General features: G+C 39.0%; 1 protein-coding gene and 1 gene segment (V, D, J or C); both read right to left on the bottom strand.

Moving 5' to 3' along the window:
• Window positions 1-10,794: 10,794 nt before the first annotated feature.
• Window positions 10,795-17,273, bottom strand: LOC109978764 (uncharacterized). 3 transcript variants are annotated; one of them, XM_065958311.1, is made up of 6 exons: window positions 16,606-17,273; window positions 16,012-16,055; window positions 13,630-13,726; window positions 12,216-13,279; window positions 11,794-11,889; window positions 10,795-11,204 (listed from the first exon to the last, which is right to left on the bottom strand). In XM_065958311.1, exons 4-6 carry the CDS (start codon window positions 13,254-13,256, stop codon window positions 10,890-10,892), a joined length of 1,452 nt encoding a protein of 483 aa, XP_065814383.1. In that variant the 5' UTR covers window positions 13,257-13,279; window positions 13,630-13,726; window positions 16,012-16,055; window positions 16,606-17,273; the 3' UTR covers window positions 10,795-10,889. The 3 variants fall into 3 exon arrangements, with proteins under 3 accessions (XP_065814383.1, XP_065814381.1, XP_065814382.1); XM_065958309.1 differs by having other exon boundaries at window positions 10,795-11,207; window positions 16,606-17,271; XM_065958310.1 differs by lacking the exons at window positions 16,012-16,055; window positions 16,606-17,273 and having other exon boundaries at window positions 10,795-11,207; window positions 13,630-16,005.
• Window positions 17,274-17,818: 545 nt separating this feature from the next.
• The window catches only part of LOC136179825 (Ig kappa-b4 chain C region-like), a 1,737-nt gene continuing 1,544 nt past the window's right edge, over window positions 17,819-18,011 (bottom strand). Inside the window, 1 exon segment of the C gene segment in view lies at window positions 17,819-18,011. This exon segment is cut by the window's right edge and continues 296 nt beyond it. Within this exon segment, the coding sequence occupies window positions 17,985-18,011 (27 nt within the window).

The following is an 18,011-nucleotide window of genomic DNA, read 5'->3' on the forward strand; positions in this document are numbered from 1 at the left end:
TCCATAGAGAGCCACTTTGCATCAGCAGCACCATGCTCCAGTGCTCTGGGAGACTTTATAGTCCTGACAGTTGAACACTGGATGACTGACAGCTGTCCTTCATCACAACAGAAATCCTCGTCCTCATCATCAAAAACATGACTTTGATGTGCGTCCTCATCTGGACTCTCCTCCTCTGCTGCTGCTTCACAGGTAAAGTCCAGAGAATCAAACTCCTCTCTTCTATGAACATCCGTCCCTCTGAAATGAAGCCCACTAAACCCTGATGCTGCTTTCTGTTTTTGTCTCTGTATCCTCAGAGTCCAGAGGACAGGTCACAGTGACTCAGCCTGCAGCAGTGAGCTCTGCTCTGGGAGCCTCCGTCTCCATCTCATGTAGGACCAGTCAGGATGTTTATTATAGCAGCTACCACTACTTAGCCTGGTACCAACAGAAAGATGGAGGAACTCCTAAACTGCTTATATACCGTGCTAGCACTCGAGCATCAGGGATTCCAGATCGTTTTTCAGGCAGTGGATCAAACTCTGCCTTCACTCTGACCATCAGTGGAGTCCAGACTGAAGATGCAGCAGTTTACTACTGTCAGAGTTTTCACTACATCAACAGTCAGGCTGTGTTCACACAGTGAAAAAGCATCGTACAAAAACCTCCCTCAGTCAGACTGAACAGAAACTGAACTGACTGCTGCAGCTGGAAGTTTCTGCAGAGACTGACACACTTCACTGAAGCAGCTCAGACATGATAAAGACCTTAAAAATCAATCAGCCCTCATATTTGTTTTGGATTATAAACCTCATTGTAAACGCACTTAAACAATACAGTCTTTGCAAGCAGAGGATTATGGGTAATAAGATTTTTTTTTTAAATCTAACATTTTTTTATTTGTGATAAAGTGGACAAAAAAACAAACCTACAAATATTTGCACATAGAAATAACAGCAAAAACAAAAACCAATAACCAAACTAACAAGAAAACAGAAACAAGTCAAAACAGTGAAACATTAGAAAAGACACAACACAACAATCACACAGGCCATAGATTGAAATGAGATATGGTGACTTCTGAACTTTTCTATGTTGATGGAGGGTAATAGAAAGCTATGAGATTTTTAGATCTGGTGTGAGTTGCAGTTCATTCATCAAGGTCAGAAGTCAGGTGGGAAGTAAAGAGAAAACAATCTAAGAATAAATCTAAAATATATATATATGTATGAAGAAAAATGATAAAACAATCAAATTAAAGGTATAGTGTTAATGTGACCATCATAGAAACAAAGAGGAAAATATCTATATCCATACATACATGCACATAGGTATACACACATACATATACATTCATACACACTCATGCAACATTTGAGAAGAACTGAAAAGAGGGATCTCACAGGGACATCGGGGGGTCAGGCAAGAGGCCCCCTCCACCCGACCCACGGCCCCCAACAGCAGCTGACAGCCCCAGCAGGATACAGACTGGACGGGTTAGATTAGATTTTTTCACTTGATTGAGAAGGTTGTAGATTGTTGTTGGTTGTATTCATTTTTAAATTGTTGATATCAGAGGAACTGGTCCCTCCCAACCCGTATTTCTGGATGAATGTACTGAATGATATAAATTGGTTGTTTTAAGGAGATGGGGGTGAGTGATTTCCTTTTGTTGCCATGATGGAAAGTGGATGGGGGTGTTGTGTAGCTGGAGGTCTGGATTGTGCCATACTGGGGTGTATCTACATGGTGCTAGTGATGACTTGGTGATATTATGGGTTTTCCACCAGGCTGCCAGAGGTGAGGAGATGGTGATGGTTTTGTGGTACACTGTAAAACCCGATAAGTTAATTGAACTCAAAAAAATAGTTGAAACTGATTACATCGAAAATCTTAAGTTCTAACAACTCAATCTTTTAAGTTATAATAAACATAATTACATAAAGTACTATTAACTTAGCGTAATCAAGTGACACTTACTTCATTTTGTATGTTAATGTTACACTAATTATTAAGTATTATTTACATGTTTTTTTTATTCTGAAAGAACAAATACAAATTAAGTACTGCAAACTCAAATACTTTGTGAAGCGTTACCATGAATTATTTATGATGATTATATGGATGAAAGATGGCTGTCCATGCTGGGGGAGGCTGAGATTTAACGCTCCACAAACATTTGTGAATTAGAACTGTTTTGAATGAATTTTTTTTTTTTGAATGAACTTTTGTACAAAAACAAACTCGTCAAAATATATTTTTCTCAGTCAGGAAAAGAAGAAAATGTTGACACGACAAAGTCAGAAAGAAAGACAGAAGCAGGCAGAACTCTGTGCAATCAATCCACAGGAGAAAACTCCACCTGTTGCAGGTATGGAAGGCATTTCAGGTCTTTCTGAGATTTTAAAAGAAATCAGGGAGCTTTGGAGCATTAAAGAAGGAAATAAATGAATTAAGAGAACACACCTGACAACTAAAAGCGAGAATGGACGCAGCCGAATTAAGAATCGCGGAAAACGAGGATCGTGAAATTGCCGTGACACAAGTGCTCATCCACAGTCTGCGCCTGCAGAAAAAGTTGGAAGTAAAATGTGAGGGAACTGAAGGCCGTGCTCGGAGAAAAAATCTAAGAATTAATTCAGTGCCTGAGAAATGCGAGGGAAATAACATGATTGCATTTGTGGAAACCATAATACAGGAGAAACTGGATATTAACGAGGCCATCAAGCTAGAGAGGGCACACCGAGCCGGACCATATACCGGACATAACCAACGTCCTAGGTCAATAATAGTCCGTTTTCAAAACTTTAACGATAGGCAAAGGGTGCTTCAAGCTGCCTGGGCAAAGAAGGATATTTGGATGAATGACCACAGGATTTGTTTTGATGAAGACTTCACTGCTCAGGTGTTCGAGGAACGAGCAAAATACAAACAAGTGAGAAAACAACTTCAGGAAAGAAAGATCAAGTCTCGTATACTCTTTCCAGCCAGACTGAAAGTATTTGACAGGGACGGGAAATTCAAGGTGTTTGACAATCCTGCAGTCGCGGCAGAGGGTTTACGTGAGTTCGGCATCAACATGGAGATTCCAGCTGGGGAGCTGGACTTGGAGTCAACACTACAGGCAGCAGGCTGGGAGACAGCTTGCTCCAAGAGCAAGAGAAAACCAGCGAGTGAGCTGATGCGTGGTATAAAGACGATACTGGACTCTATGGATCGGCATGCAGGAGAAAAAGATTAAAAAGGTATGCGCAGATCATAAAAGCAGCGACAAATGTGTTTCCTTTTGGGTACATACATCTTTCTAAAACGAACAAATGACTGAAACAATAGGAAGCCAAGTCCTTTCCAGATCTGAAAGTATAAAATGTATGATTTTGAATCGGATTTCGACCCAGAGAGTCATGTGTTTAATCACATTAATGACACGTGTAAATATTATACTGATAATGATTTCAAAGACAATGTTGAATTAGACAATAGATTTTCGTTAATACATTTCAATTGTAGAAGTCTTTATGCGAGCTTCACCAAGATCAATGGATATCTGAGTTCACTTCAAGGTAAATTTAAGTTGATAGCCTTATCTGAGAAGTGGTTAAATCAAGAGAAAGGTGTTGATTTTCATATTGAGGGTTATAAGTTACATTATATGAACAGAAGCAATGAGAGGGGAGGGGGTGTGGCCCTGTTTGTAGACAGTGACCTGAAATGCAAACCAGTTAAATCCATGACGACAGCAATTGATGATTTAATGGAGTGTATAACTGTGGAAATTTAAATGGAAAATAACAGAAATATTGTAAGTTGTGTGTACAGAACACCAACTTCAAATATAGACATTCTAGATAAACTGGAAGAATTAATGGATATGTTAAATGAAAGAAGAACATGTATTATTTGTGGGGATTTTAATATAGATCTCCTAATTACATCTAAACACAAAGCCACATCAGATTTCCTTGATGCATTATACAGCAGAGGGCTATACCCACTGATTACCAAGCCCAGTAGGATAACATCTTCAGGTGCAACATTAATTGATAATATTTTTATAAATGTTGTGCAAAATAATGCCAGAAGTGGCCTATTAATTAATGACATAAGTGACCATTTACCAGTGTTTTCAATAAATGACTGTCAAATAAAGAGCAAGAAGAATGAAGTTCGTAACAGATATGCAAGGGTAAGAACTGATGAAGCAATACATAGACTTCAAAATGATCTTTTCAAAGAACAGTGGGAAGGTGTTTATGTAGAAGAGATAAATGATTCCTATAATTCCTTTTTGAATGGATACTTGTCCCTTTACAATAAACATTGTCCCATTATTCAATATAAACAAAAAGTTAGTTATATTAAAAAGCCATGGATTACAAAGGGCTTGCAAATTGCATGCAAAAAGAAAAACAAATTTTACAGGGACTTTATTAAATTCCAAACAAAGGATGCAGAAAGGCAATATAAGGTTTATAAAAATAAGTTGACTTTTATAATTAGACAAGCCAAAAAAGATTATTATAATAAAGTGTTACAGGAAAACAAAAATGACATCAAAAGTACATGGAAAATTATGAACAAGGTAATAGGAAATAATCCTGTGTCCACAAGTACACCGAGCTATTTTAAGAACGACAATAATGAGATGTTTGAGAACATGAATGAAGTGGTTAATGAATTTAATTCTTTTTTTGTAGATGTTGGACCTAATCTCGCAAAGTCTATTAAAAAACAAAATGATTGTCAAACGGCAGGTGGCTGGAATAGAGATGGTCAAATATTGCAGTCTATGTTTCTTGAAGAAGTGAATGAGAGTGAGATAAGATCTATTGTGGCAAAATCTAAAAATAAGACATCAACTGACAGTGACGGGATTGATATGATTATTGTGAAAATGACAATCGATTGTATAATTCAACCTCTTAGCCATATTTTCAATCTTTCTTTTCGTACAGGTATTTTTCCAGATAGAATGAAAATTCCACTTTTTAAAACAGGATACAAACACAGCTTTACTAATTACAGACCAGTGTCCGTATTATCACAATTTTCAAAGGTACTTGAGAAATTGTTTGCAGAAAAATTAGATAATTTTATTGAAAAAAATAATTTGTTAAGTGAGAGTCAGTTTGGATTCCGGAAGAACCGGTCTACAGCTTTAGCATTAATGAAAATAACAGAAGAAATTTCTACAGCAATAGACAGTAAAAAATATACAATTGGTGTATTCATTGATCTGAAAAAAGCGTTTGATACAATAGATCACAAAATATTAATTTCTAAATTATATATGTATGGTGTGAGAGGAGTTGTTCTGAACTGGTTAAGTAGCTATTTAATTAACAGACAGCAATATGTACTATTTTCTGGTAGTACATCTGAGTATTTGAATATTGAATGTGGAGTCCCACAAGGCTCGGTTTTGGGGCCTAAACTCTTTAATTTGTATATTAATAATAATAATAATACATTTTATTTAAAGGCGCCTTTCAAAACTCTCAAGGTCACCTTACAAAGCAGAGATAAAAAAACAACAAGGTAACAACACAACGATAAAATTAACATTAAAAAACACAAATGTACAGGATGTAAAGGAGTTATGAGAACGGGTGGAGAATGATCAGACTGAATATGCCAGTTTAAAAAGATGTGTTTTGAGATGAGATTTGAAAATGGAGAGAGTGTCGATATTACGGATTTGTGGTGGGAGGGAGTTCCAGAGGTGGGGGGCAGAGCGGCTGAAGGCCCTGGACCCCCTGGTGGACAGGCGGGCGGGTGGTGCAGTGAGTTGAATGGAAGAAGAAGACCTGAGAGTGTGGGTAGGTATGTTGATGTGCAGGAGTTCAGAGATGTAAAGCGGAGCGAGGTTGTGGATGACCTTGAAGGTGAGAAGCAGAATTTTGAAGGTGATGCGATGTTTAACCGGGAGCCAATGAAGCTGCTGTAGGACAGGGGTGATGTGATTGACAGAGGGCGTTCTGGTGATGATGCGAGCGGCAGAATTCTGGACCAGTTGAAGTTTGTGGATGGACTTAAGAGGGAGACCAAAGAGAAGGGAGTTGCAGTAGTCAATGCGGGATGTAACCAGGGTGTTGACGAGGATGGCAGTACTGCTGAGAGTGAGGGACGGGCGGAGGCGATTAATGTTACGATGATGGAAATAAGCAGACCGGGTGACATTATTGATGTGAGCTTGGAATGATAGTGTGCTGTCAAGGATGACACCCAGACTCTTAACCTGAGGGGAAGGGGAAACTGAGGAGTGGTCAATAGCCAGAGAAAAACTGTCAAGTTTGGAGATTGTTGATTTGGTGCCGATGAGGAGAAGCTCGGTTTTGTCACTGTTTAATTTGAGGAAGTTGAAGGTGAACCAGGATTTAATTTCTTGCAGGCAATCAGTCAGGGAAGTGGGCGGGAGGGAGGAGATGGGTTTGGTGGACAGATAGAGCTGGGTGTCATCCGCATAGCAATGGAACTGGATGTTATACTTACGGAAGATATGGCCAAGAGGAAGGAGATAGATGATGAACAGAAGGGGGCCCAGGACAGAACCCTGAGGAACACCGGTGGTGACTGGAAATGGTTGGGATTTGAAGGTTCCGAGTTGAGTGAACTGAGCACGACCAGAGAGATAGGATGAAAACCAGTGCAAGGGTGTGTCAGTGATTCCAATGGAGGCAAGTCTGTCAAGGAGTGTGTGATGGGAGATGGTGTTGAAGGCTGCACTTAGATCAAGGAGGATGAGGATGGTTAGAAGTCCGGAATCAGCTGCCATGAGGAGGTCGTTGGTGATTTTTACCAATGCTGTCTCTGTGCTATGGAGGGGGCGGAAACCAGACTGGAACTGTTCATAGAGGTTATTGTCAGACAAATGAGTGTGAACCTGAGATGCAACTGTTTTTTCAAGAATTTTGGATAGGAAGGGTAGATTAGAGATAGGACGGAAGTTATTGATGTCATTTGGGTCTGCAGCAGGTTTCTTAAGTATAGGGGTTATTGAAGCTGACTTGAAAGAAATGGGAACAAGACCAGAGGTGAGGGAGGAATGTATGATGACCATTATTAGGGAAGACAGAGGGGGTAGGCAAGCTTTTACTAGGACAGTAGGGAGAGGGTCTAATGGACAGGTAGATGGTTTTGATTTCTGAATGAGGTCAGATATTTCAGCAACAGAAGGAAGTTTGAAACTTGAAAGTGAGTGAGAGAGAGGAGGTAAGAAGACTGGGAGAGATGAGATGTTAGGAGTCAGTTGCTGGTAAATCTTGTCTACTTTAGCAGTGAAAAATGACATTAAAGAGTTACAATAGGCGGTGGAAAACAGATGAGAAGCAAGAGAGTCCGGTGGTTGTAGTATGTTGTTGATGATGGAGAATAGTGTCCTTGTATTCCCTTCACCTGAGCTGATGATACCTGCGTAGTGAGTTGATTTAGCTGTAGAGAGACTGTCCTTGTAGTGGAGAATGTGGTTATTGTCCAGTTTTCTTGTAGAGACGTTCCAGGCGACGGCCTTTTGTTTTGAGTAGGCGAAGTTCAGGTGTAAACCATGGAGCAGAGTGGGTGAATGAAACAGTCCGGGTTTTTAAAGGAGCCAGGGTATTTAAGAGGCTATGAAGACCATCATTGTAATGAGAAACCAGTTCATCGGGGGTGGATAAACAGTTTATGCTGGGGAGGCTGTCAATGCCACTGGAGAGAGCAGTTAAGTTAACGTCCTTGATGTTGCGATATGAAATGACACTTGGCAGACATTTTTTGGATAGTGTAAGTTTGACATTGAAAGATATTAACATGTGATCAGAAATGGGAAGGACATCTGCAGTGCAGTCAAGAGGAGTGACAGCAGAGCAGCAGATTAAGTCCAAGATATGTCCTTTGGAGTGTGTAGGAAAATCAATATGTTGCTGCAATCCAAAGCTGTCAAGGCAGGATGTAAAGTCCTTCGTCAAGGCATTGTTAGTTTTATCCATATGTATATTAAAATCTCCCAGCAATATTATGTTAGGGCAGAGTGAGCACAGATGAGTTAAAAATGAAGCAAATTCATTCAAGAAATCAGTATTGGGCTTTGGTGGACGATAGACAGTGGCCACTATGGTAGGTGTAGGCCCATTCAGTTGTAAGGCAATAGATTCAAAAGACAACTGAACAGGGACAGAAACAGGCGACACTTTCCAATTCTCGCGGTAAACTATGGTGAGACCTCCCCCTCTGCCAGAGGCACGGGGTTGACAGATGTAAACAAACCCAGGAGGAGTACTTTCATTCAGCTGTGAAAAGTCATTAGGTTGTTGCCATGTTTCGGTTAAACACAAAAAAATCAATCTTACGGTCAACCAGGAGCTCCTGGAGGAGAGGACCTTTGCTGGTCAGAGAGCAGGTGTTGAATAATCCGAAGGTGACATCGTTGTGGTCGTGTTTGACCCAGACGTTAGCCGACCTGGCAAGGCTGGCTAGGACAGTGTGGTCAACTTTCCAGCTGGAGTTTCTTCGGGGTTGGCGAGATGAGGACCAGATGGATTGTATTTGTATGGAGTCGTCAATTTGAAAGCCCCGTCGGGAACCACGGTGGATATATTTCCGACGGGCATGACGAGCGATGTCCAGGTAGAGATGCAAAGCCGGTGGAGGATCGGACAGGTGGAAGCGTAGTTGCAGGAGCTCAGCGGCTGTGTAATGGAGTACCGCTGCCGTTGGGTTGAAGACCAAGGACAGGGCAGTCCAGACGAGCACGGACCATACAAACATTTGACATATGTGAAGTTTCTAAGTTACTGCAGTTTGTTTTATTTGCTGACGATACAATTTTGTTTTGCTCAGGACATGACTTAAAAACTCTAACAGGAAGTATTGAAAATGAAATGGTCAAATTAAAAGCATGGTTTGGCGAAAATAAGTTATCCTTAAATTTGAATAAAACTAAGTTTATGATTATTGCAAACCAAAAAAAGGATGAAAACGTTTTGTTGTCTATAGATGGAGTTAATATTGAAAGAGTGTCTGAATTTCGTTTTTTGGGTGTGATCATGGATGATAAGTTAACGTGGAAATCACATATAGCTCATGTTAAAAAAAAAGTGTCCAAGAATATCTTTGTTTTAAACAACGCAAAGTTTATGTTGGATTGTAAGGTATTGTGGATTTTGTATTGTTCACTTATTTTGCCTTATTTTAGTTATTGTGTTGAAGTGTGGGGTAACACTTACGTCACAAACATTAATCCGTTATTTATTTTACAGAAAAAAGCGGTAAGAATCATTCATAAAGTCCACTATAGAGAGCACACCAATGGGCTGCTTTTAAGATCAGGTTTATTGAAACTGAAAGATTTAGTTGAGTTACAGACACTTGTAGTTATGTTCAAAGCAAACAGTAAAGTATTACCAGAAAGTTTACAAAAGATGTTTGTTTTTAGCTCAGAAGGTGAAGAGTATAGAAGAAAATTTCATTTTAAGCATCAGTTTGCGAGGACAGCTTTAAAACAGAAGTGTATTTCTGTCATTGGAATTAAATTGTGGAATTATTTAAATAATGATTTGAAGGGCTGTGTTCAGATATTTCAGTTTAAGAAAATGTACAAGAACAAAGTTATCAGACGGTATGAAAGTGGCAGTTAGTGTGTTCTGTGTGTTTTCCTTCTACTTTCTGAGGAAGTGAAGACTGAATTGTCAGATTTGTTTTATGTTGGCATGATATTCATTCATTGATTGTAATTGGACAGACCATCCAGACATTTATTGTTTGCTTTTTGAGTAAGGGGCAGGCAAAACAAGAATTATTCTTCTCCCTGCTCCTTTCCGTACATGGGATAAAGTGTGAATTTTTTTTTTTTTTCTCTTTCTCCTTTTCTGTTGTGTGTTTTGACATGTACGGAATAAATAAATAAATAAATAAATAATAAAATGTATGTTTTCCTAAAGTAATTATTTACATTATATTAACATTAATTTAGTTTTGAAAACTTTCCTATAATTAAAAACTCTTACAACTCAAAACAACATTTTGAATTACTTAAAACATTTGTTGAAACTGATTACATAATTTTTTTAAAGTTGCTTTAACATAATATCCTGAAATACACAATTTCTTAATGAACATTAAACACATTTTAACACAGTTCTTTAAATGCAGATCACTTTATTAAATGACTTAAACATCAGCCAAACATTATAGTGATTATAAAAAACCTTCCAGCAGCTTATAGTGGGCTTTGGCAAACAGCCTATGATCATTTATGATCAGAACATTTACATTATCACAGTGCAAGATTCAACGCAGTAACAAACGTTTGCAAATATTGAAATTATTGCCTCAGTATAAGCAGCATGTCAAAACATTCAAATGACATATATCTGAGTAAACATTGTATCTCCAGACCTGTCCTCATGACACAACACAGGAGCAAAATAAACAAATATCAAACTTCAACCAGAGAAAGTCCAATTTTGTATCAGAAAGACACAGCAACAACTATTGTAAAATAGTTCAGAAACACAGTAACTTTTAAGAATAGTTGACAACTTAATACACAGATATACTAAAGAAATGCCAACTTCAGCAAAATGACAAAAGGTTTACCCTATAGTTCTGTACATCAACACTAGAAAAACCCAGGCATTTCCAACAGAAACCCATTACAACTTTGAGTTCAACAGGCATTTTTTCAAAACACATCTTTTTGAAGTAAAAACCCCGAACTTAGGGCCCTAACTTTTTTACTGCTCTTTGCAATGCCAAAATTACACAAGTCCATGTGCGCAAACAGAAATTCTTCAGTGAAGTATTACATTTGTTGTGTGTGAGTGTGTGTGTGTGTGTGTGTGTGTGTGTGTGTGTGTGTGTGTGTGTGTGTGTGTGTGTGTGTGTGTGTGTGTGTGTGTGTGTGTGTGTGTGTGTGTGTGTGTGTGAGATCATTCAGTTGACAAAAGGTCGTTTTTAAGGCTCAATACTCTCGGCTTCAACTTGCCATCCTCAAGGCCCATCAAGACTTTTTGGATGAAGTCAAATGTATTGGCCAAGTTTTTCGGGTAACTTAGATGTAGCCCATAAATAAGTGCAAAAAGCATGACAAATGCATCAGAAAATGTTGGGAAATCGACAACTGTGTTACCCTCAAGCACAACGGCAACCTTCTCGGGGCAGAATACCGCAGCATCTGTTGAAGTGGCACTGATCAGGAGGAGCCCAACTGGTATGTTGTCGATTTGCAGTTCATCTGACAGGGCCTGCTAAAGACAAGGACAGAGAAATGTTACAAATCAACTGCCTAAGCTTCAGTGTTTCCCATAGAATGACAAAGTACCAAAAGCTGTTTATGTTTCTTGATCAGCGGAAAAATATGGAAAGTACTCTACCCTATTGCTATTCAGGGATTTCTTAATTCACCACTTTAAATGTAGTAATTATCCCCTTTTTTGTTTTTTTGGCCTCAAAACAATCAAAGCTAAATGGTACTGAAAGACAATGACTCAACTGACAAGCTTTTTTAAACAATCACTGTATTGCATTTATTCTCACTATAGATGTTGATATTGTTTAGCATACTATTCCAGCTCTGCAGGTTTTAAATGGAATTTTAAAAACTGCAGCATGAATTGAGGTTTGACCAGTAAATGCAAAGTTTAATTACTAATTCCTCACAGGTAAGATTAAGCCTACTGTAGATGTTGCAGGACAATTATTACTATATTAATCTTTTTCACTTTTTAATATCATGGCAATCATACACCAAAATGACAGCATCTGAATAAAACAGATGAAATATATAACATGTTCAACAGATTCATTATAATTCTTAATAATATGCTGACTTACATCCCACAGCTTCAGAAATCCGGAGTCATCCTCATGCAGATATGTAGGGAGAGCACGGAGGACGGCAGCACGGAGGACATTGACGTCAACTTGTTCCTTAAGTATGAGAAAACACATCATCTTAATTTGAAATGCCAAACAGGGAAGGAACAGAATTTATCACAAGAAATAGCCCTGTATGATGTATTTGAATACGATTAGGTAATGCCTACCAAACTGTCAAATGACAATATCAAAAGCGGAACACTTGATGACATTTATTGTTTCTATTGTTGGTCGTGTTTTTTCCAAACAGTCTTTCACGATAGAAGACTCTCAGCTATCAACGATGGCATCATCATTTGGCCCTAATGTAATCTGAAGATAGGGAGTTCCAACAGGGTTCTATTATTATCATGCATGAAGAAGGATAATCAACTCACCTGGCGGTCATAAGTGTTGAAGAGCTGATCCAGGACTTCAGACACCTTCCCTGTGCGCGCAGCTTTCTTCCTGAACAAACTCTGAAGACGAGGGACATGTCTGTCTAACTCAGAATAGAAGTGGTTCTTCAGGTTGATGTTTGTGATTCTGTGAAACTCCAGGATCTCTCCAACAGGCAAGTCATCATTGATGACCTCTTTGCGTCGCAGGGAAAAGGTGGTCTGCATCAACTTTGCAATCAGAGGGAGGTTTTTGTCAGTCCTTATAACTTCATCTACAATCTGGAGTCTCTGTCGCTCAAGGCTTGAACCATCTTCTCCTTTTGGAAAGTTGGGGAGAAAATTCACTTCTGCCCTTTTTGGTCTCTTTATGTCAGTGTGGGGAGATTGTTTGTCAGGGTTGTTTCTGCTTCTCTTTCCAGAATTTACAGCTACCTCACTATATCCTGCCCGACTCAACTTAGTGCAGAAGTTACCCATCTTAAACTTCAGACTATTTTTCCAACCATACCATCCTGTCTGCGTTCCTGGTTCTTTAAGACAAGGATGGGTGGTGACAAGCGCTTCTGCAACCACTGAAATGTCTTTATCACTGGGATATGCTTTAAAGCTATGCATTTTGGATGCAAGGGTTTCAAGAATGTCATGCTTCTGTCCCCTTGATAACTTCAGGGTTTTCCCTGTTCTCTCATGATTCAAATTTCCCTCAACAAGTATGAGTTCTACTTCATAAGTAAAAGCTGGCACTGGACAAACATCCGGCCATCTCTGGGTCCTTTCTGGAGTCATTGCATGAGGCAATATTATTGTGTCATCAGATGCAATTGAACTGGCATCACTCTGAGATCTTACAAGTTTAAGTACTGCCTTCTGTGGAAGCTCTTCAATGTCTATAAGGGAACATAACTGCCCGTCAAAGTCTGGATCTTCATATGATAAGCAAAAATCAAAGTCTATCTTAAACTTTTCTTTTGTCATTTTTTCAAGCTCAGTCACAGATTCTGGACATGAAGCCAAAGTCATCTTCCTGACAATGTCCATGGAAGTATGTATGTGAAGATTACCTATTAAAACGAAGAGAGGGGAGAGAACGGATTAACTAATAGCATTCAACAATGCATACACAATAGGTATTTGTGTGAAACAGTTATAGACAGATATTATTCACCTAAAAGCTGGGGTTTGAAAAAAATTACAGTTGTAGCAGGTAAGTCTTTCTAGGCTTGTAATGTTAGTAAACGTAACTGGCATATCAAATTTTAGTTTACCTGTCTTACTTTGCTACACACTGTTCCATGAGGCCATATGGTTCTTCACTTCTGATAACATTTTACACCTGGATTTCTCTGATCAAAATAAATCTTTTTTGTGTCAGTATTAAGTGTCCATCTATGTTGTATGCAGACAAACTTACTGTGTCATTTAGTTCTGACAGCTCGATGACAGAGCAGGTGTCTGAGGATGTCAGCTCAAATCACCTCAAATGCTCTCTGTACCAGCTCTCGTAGTTTCTGCAAAGAAAAGAAACAGAGTTATTCACAAGCAGTGTTTGGTCAGTCTCCAGCCTGGCCTGCAGAAACATACATACCATTAGCATACTCTGTGCCATCAATGGACACCTGTGTTGTACTGTATATGTTTTGGCTGTCTGTCTTTGTTCTTATAAAGTCTTTTGCCACTTGAGGCAGTGTGGCAACGTGGACAGAGGTGACACTCGAAGATTGTGTGTGGGGTTTGAAAAATAATGGTGCACTTCAGTGATACGCCATCATGTGCTGATGCCTAGTGGCAAGAGTTCTCAAGACAGTCTTGAAATTGTGTGTGTCCTGTATCACTCTTTTAAAAAAGCGATGTTTTCCCTCGAACCTCATTGTCCAAAGGTGAACAAGAGGCCCAAAGCGCCTTGTCATTTCTGGGTAGTGCTCAACATAATGATGCTTGGGTCTGAGCTTAAAGTCTGGAAACACTGCTTGAAGTCCCTGTCGATGATCACTGATTTTAGTCTGCATGTACTGTAAAGACTCCTCTGTGAAAGATGGAGACAACACCAGCTGCACTATTTCTTTGAGGTCCAACAATATGGCCCATGTTTCATCTCCTTCAGGGACTTTACTTCCTACCAGTAGTGGTAATAACCTAAGCAAAGTGGAATTTTTGGCAGCAAAAGTCTTTGGAATTTGTTGCGGTTTATCAAGCCTATCAGTGTGCTGATCTGGAAATGTGTGAATTCTTGTGTTTAGATATTCAAGTGTGAAATACTTCAGGCAAATCATCTCACGGATGCACAAGGCCATCTCAACTGGCACGACACCCTCAAAGAGGTCGTGAAGAATATCAGGTGGAAAACCAGTGATGGGATGAAAATGCTGCAATGCCATGCTGAGAGCACACTGACCTTTAACACCTAAGTGATTTGCTTTGTCTTCTTCCACAACATTCTGCACATGAAGATCATGGGAGGCCCTTGTTCTCATGCTAAACTCCCCTTCAGAAACGTCAGTGCACTGTTTCTGGTCTGCAGTACAGCAACAAAATCAGGGACAGTTTCAGCTCCCCTGTTTCAGACAATAACTGATTTTCTTTGAAATATGTTCCATCTTCATGAGACATGTAAATTCCTGGTGGAGACGGTTTTGCCTCGTGAATTTTTTCAAGAAGATCAGTAGTTTTAAACATTGTTTGAATCATCTGAAGAATGGGAACATACACTGCTGTGTGTTCACTGGAATCAAAAGTGTATTGCACTGGCATTACCAAAGGATAGTTACTCCTCACAAATGTTTCCCTCCGCTTAGCAGTGGACAGTTCCGCACCTTCTGAAGTAGCATTGACAAAAACATTAGTTTTCATGATAGCCTCCTCTAGGTCATGAAGAAGGGCCCCACTGACAGACAGATCATGCTCTTGTAAACTATTGACAACAGCTTCTCTCACAACAGGTTTGGACAAAGTGAATATTTGTGCCAAATTTTCAATGATGTCCTGTGTAGCTGTCTCTGACACATGAAGAACACTGTTCATTTTCAAGAAGAAAGAAACCAAATTATTTTTGAAGTGCCCTTCCAAGTCATCAGTGTCATCTCTGGATCCAGAGGGCTCACACTCAGGAGTATCCAGCTCAGGAGAGTGTGGTAAAGGGCTATCCCTATCAGATTCATCCTGACTCTGCATTGGTTGACTTTCAGTTTCTGTACAGACAATCTCATTCTTATAATTTGAAACATCACTGTCTGGATGAGTCCTACTTTTGTGGGCATTAAAGGAGGAGTAGACATTAGTGCGGTCTTGACAGTTTTTGAAAGGACAGTCCACCATTTCATGGTGTTTTAAATGTGCCCTTAAATGACTGAGGAGACTCTTATCATTAAATGGTTGCTTGAATCCACAAAGGACATGTGAATGACAAACATCCCACCTCGTTTTCACTGGGTACAACTGTATTATTATGCAACCTTGTTAAATGAATTTTGAATGCATTTATTGACTGAAATGTGCAGATACAGTCATCAAAGAGACAAGGCAATGGGTTGATTGAGGATAAATTGCTGTGATGCAAACGACAGTGTTCAAGCAACTGTGCCCTTTTGTCACACACAGCAGGACAAAGTTTGCATTGCCAAGCCATTGTAAAACTAAACGGTGTCGAATCAGCAAGTTTGACATACAAAGCATAGAATGATGAAACAGTGAACAGGTTTTAGATAAACTTCCCTTATCTGCATCACATCGGATTTCTCTTTACAGTGATTGTGCACAAGAAATGTCTATTAAAAGTCTGTGCTTTGAATATACATACCTGATTGAAGACTCCGGATATCACCAAGTTGCTTGTATTTAAGCCTTAAGACAAAGAAAATAGAAAAATGAGCTAAACTGTACATTTTAGCAGAAATGTTTCTTTACAGTTAATTTACAGTTGAGGAGCAACAGAAACACCGCGCACAATGCGCTTATTTTCCACACCAGGCTTTATTTTTGATAGTTTACCTACCTATCAAAAATGTCTAACAAATGATAGCACTAAATAAACTACTACAAGACCTCTTTTAAAAACGTTAACGGTTGTCTGTACAGAAACATGCATGTGGAGGTCGAGAAACAAAAGCAGTCCAGTAACATTTCCAGACAAATTTTAAAGCAAGACTTAGTTTATACTTGAAAAGTTAAAGAAAGTTAAAGAAAGAAGTTAAGCCAGTTATATTTTTTCAAATGTTTTCACATTAAATAGTGCAAACTGCATTAATTAAATAGGCTAACTTTGCCACAAAAGTACAACAGAAAACACATATTCACTCTTCATACTAAATGCATGAAATAGCTGCGGACATGAGAACTATTTCATTAAATGAAGAAACGATATCAAAATGTGATAAAATAAGTTATTACTCACCAGATTAGCTCAAAGATAGCACCAATGCTACGGCAGTCAGCGCATTCAGCAGAGTAGAGACAGAAAACTCCTGCATGTCCGAACAAAAGTCCCTTCAAAAGTCTGCGATTTGCTCCACAAATAACAATATCTATTGTCTGTGTCCAAATTGTTCTCAACTTGTAAAGTTCACTCCGCTTAGCTGGCTCATTCTTAGCGACTCGATGCGAGAGCAAACATGGCGGTGAGAGCACGTACGCACGTGACCGTGACGTCATGCAGAGCAGATCAAACAATTTGAGAACAATTATGAAAAATAATCAAATTGGTTGAGCTCTGTTTACTTCAAACTAAAAACGCGTTCTAATAACTTAGAAAAATAGAGTTGAAATAACTATTTTGAATTTCCGAGTTCACACAACCCAATTTTTTTAACATGCTTTTACTGTTCGGTCTTACAGTGTAGTCCTGTTCCTTAATTGATTGTGGTAGGAAGGAAAAGGGTTGTTTTTTTGAAACAACGATTAACTTCAATTCATTTGTAGTTTGACTTTTATCCCCCAGTTACGGCTGCAACCTTCCTGGTGTTACAGTCTGAGTGAGTGTCACGCCAGCTGCACACAAGTTGATGATTTTTCAGTGAAATTCATTGTCCTGGTCTTGTCTCCTTCTTGTCCTGGTCTTGTCTCCTTCTTGTCCTGGTCTTGTCTCCTTCCTGTCCTAGTCTTGTCTCCTTCTTGTCCTGGTCTTGTCTCCTTCTTGTCCTGGTCTTGTCTCCTTCTTGTCCTGGTCTTGTCTCCTTCTTGTCCTGCCTTGGTCTTGATCTTATCTTGGTCTCTGAGCACTCTGGTCTCAGCTAGTCATGCTGGCTATCATGGGTTTTGTTCATTATTACCGACTATTGTAGAGAGAATAAAGCACAAAACAAGTTTACTGTCATTTGGGAATTTATATAAATATTTATATAAATGATGAAAAATGATATCGTTTGAAGTTCTGTGATCACTGATGACGCTCATCAAACATATTGAGGAGCTCAGTCTGAGTTTAAAAACAGTGTTTATGTCTCATCATGATGTGTTTTTACTCGTCCTTTGTAAAGTTATCATGGAGAAACTACATTTCTTAATGTAGTCACTGGCTCCATTATGATGAAGTATCTTAAGACAGTTTGTGATAAAAGAAAAGAAAAGTCATTTTAACAACTTTGAAAAAAAGACAAAAAGACAAAAAGTGTATTTCTCATTGATTTAATGAACAGATTATCAGGAAACAATACACACACATATGAAGCAACAAGCTAATATTTATTCTTTAGAAACATGAAATAAAGAGAGAGAGAAAGGTGCACAGTGAGAGCAGTATCACAGTAAAACCAGCAGCAGAGTCCCAGTGAGGCATTACTGGGAACACTGGTCTCTACTCAG

The sequence above is a fragment of the Labrus bergylta genome, chromosome 8 (assembly GCF_963930695.1).
Source record: "Labrus bergylta chromosome 8, fLabBer1.1, whole genome shotgun sequence".
NCBI lineage: Eukaryota > Metazoa > Chordata > Actinopteri > Labriformes > Labridae > Labrus > Labrus bergylta.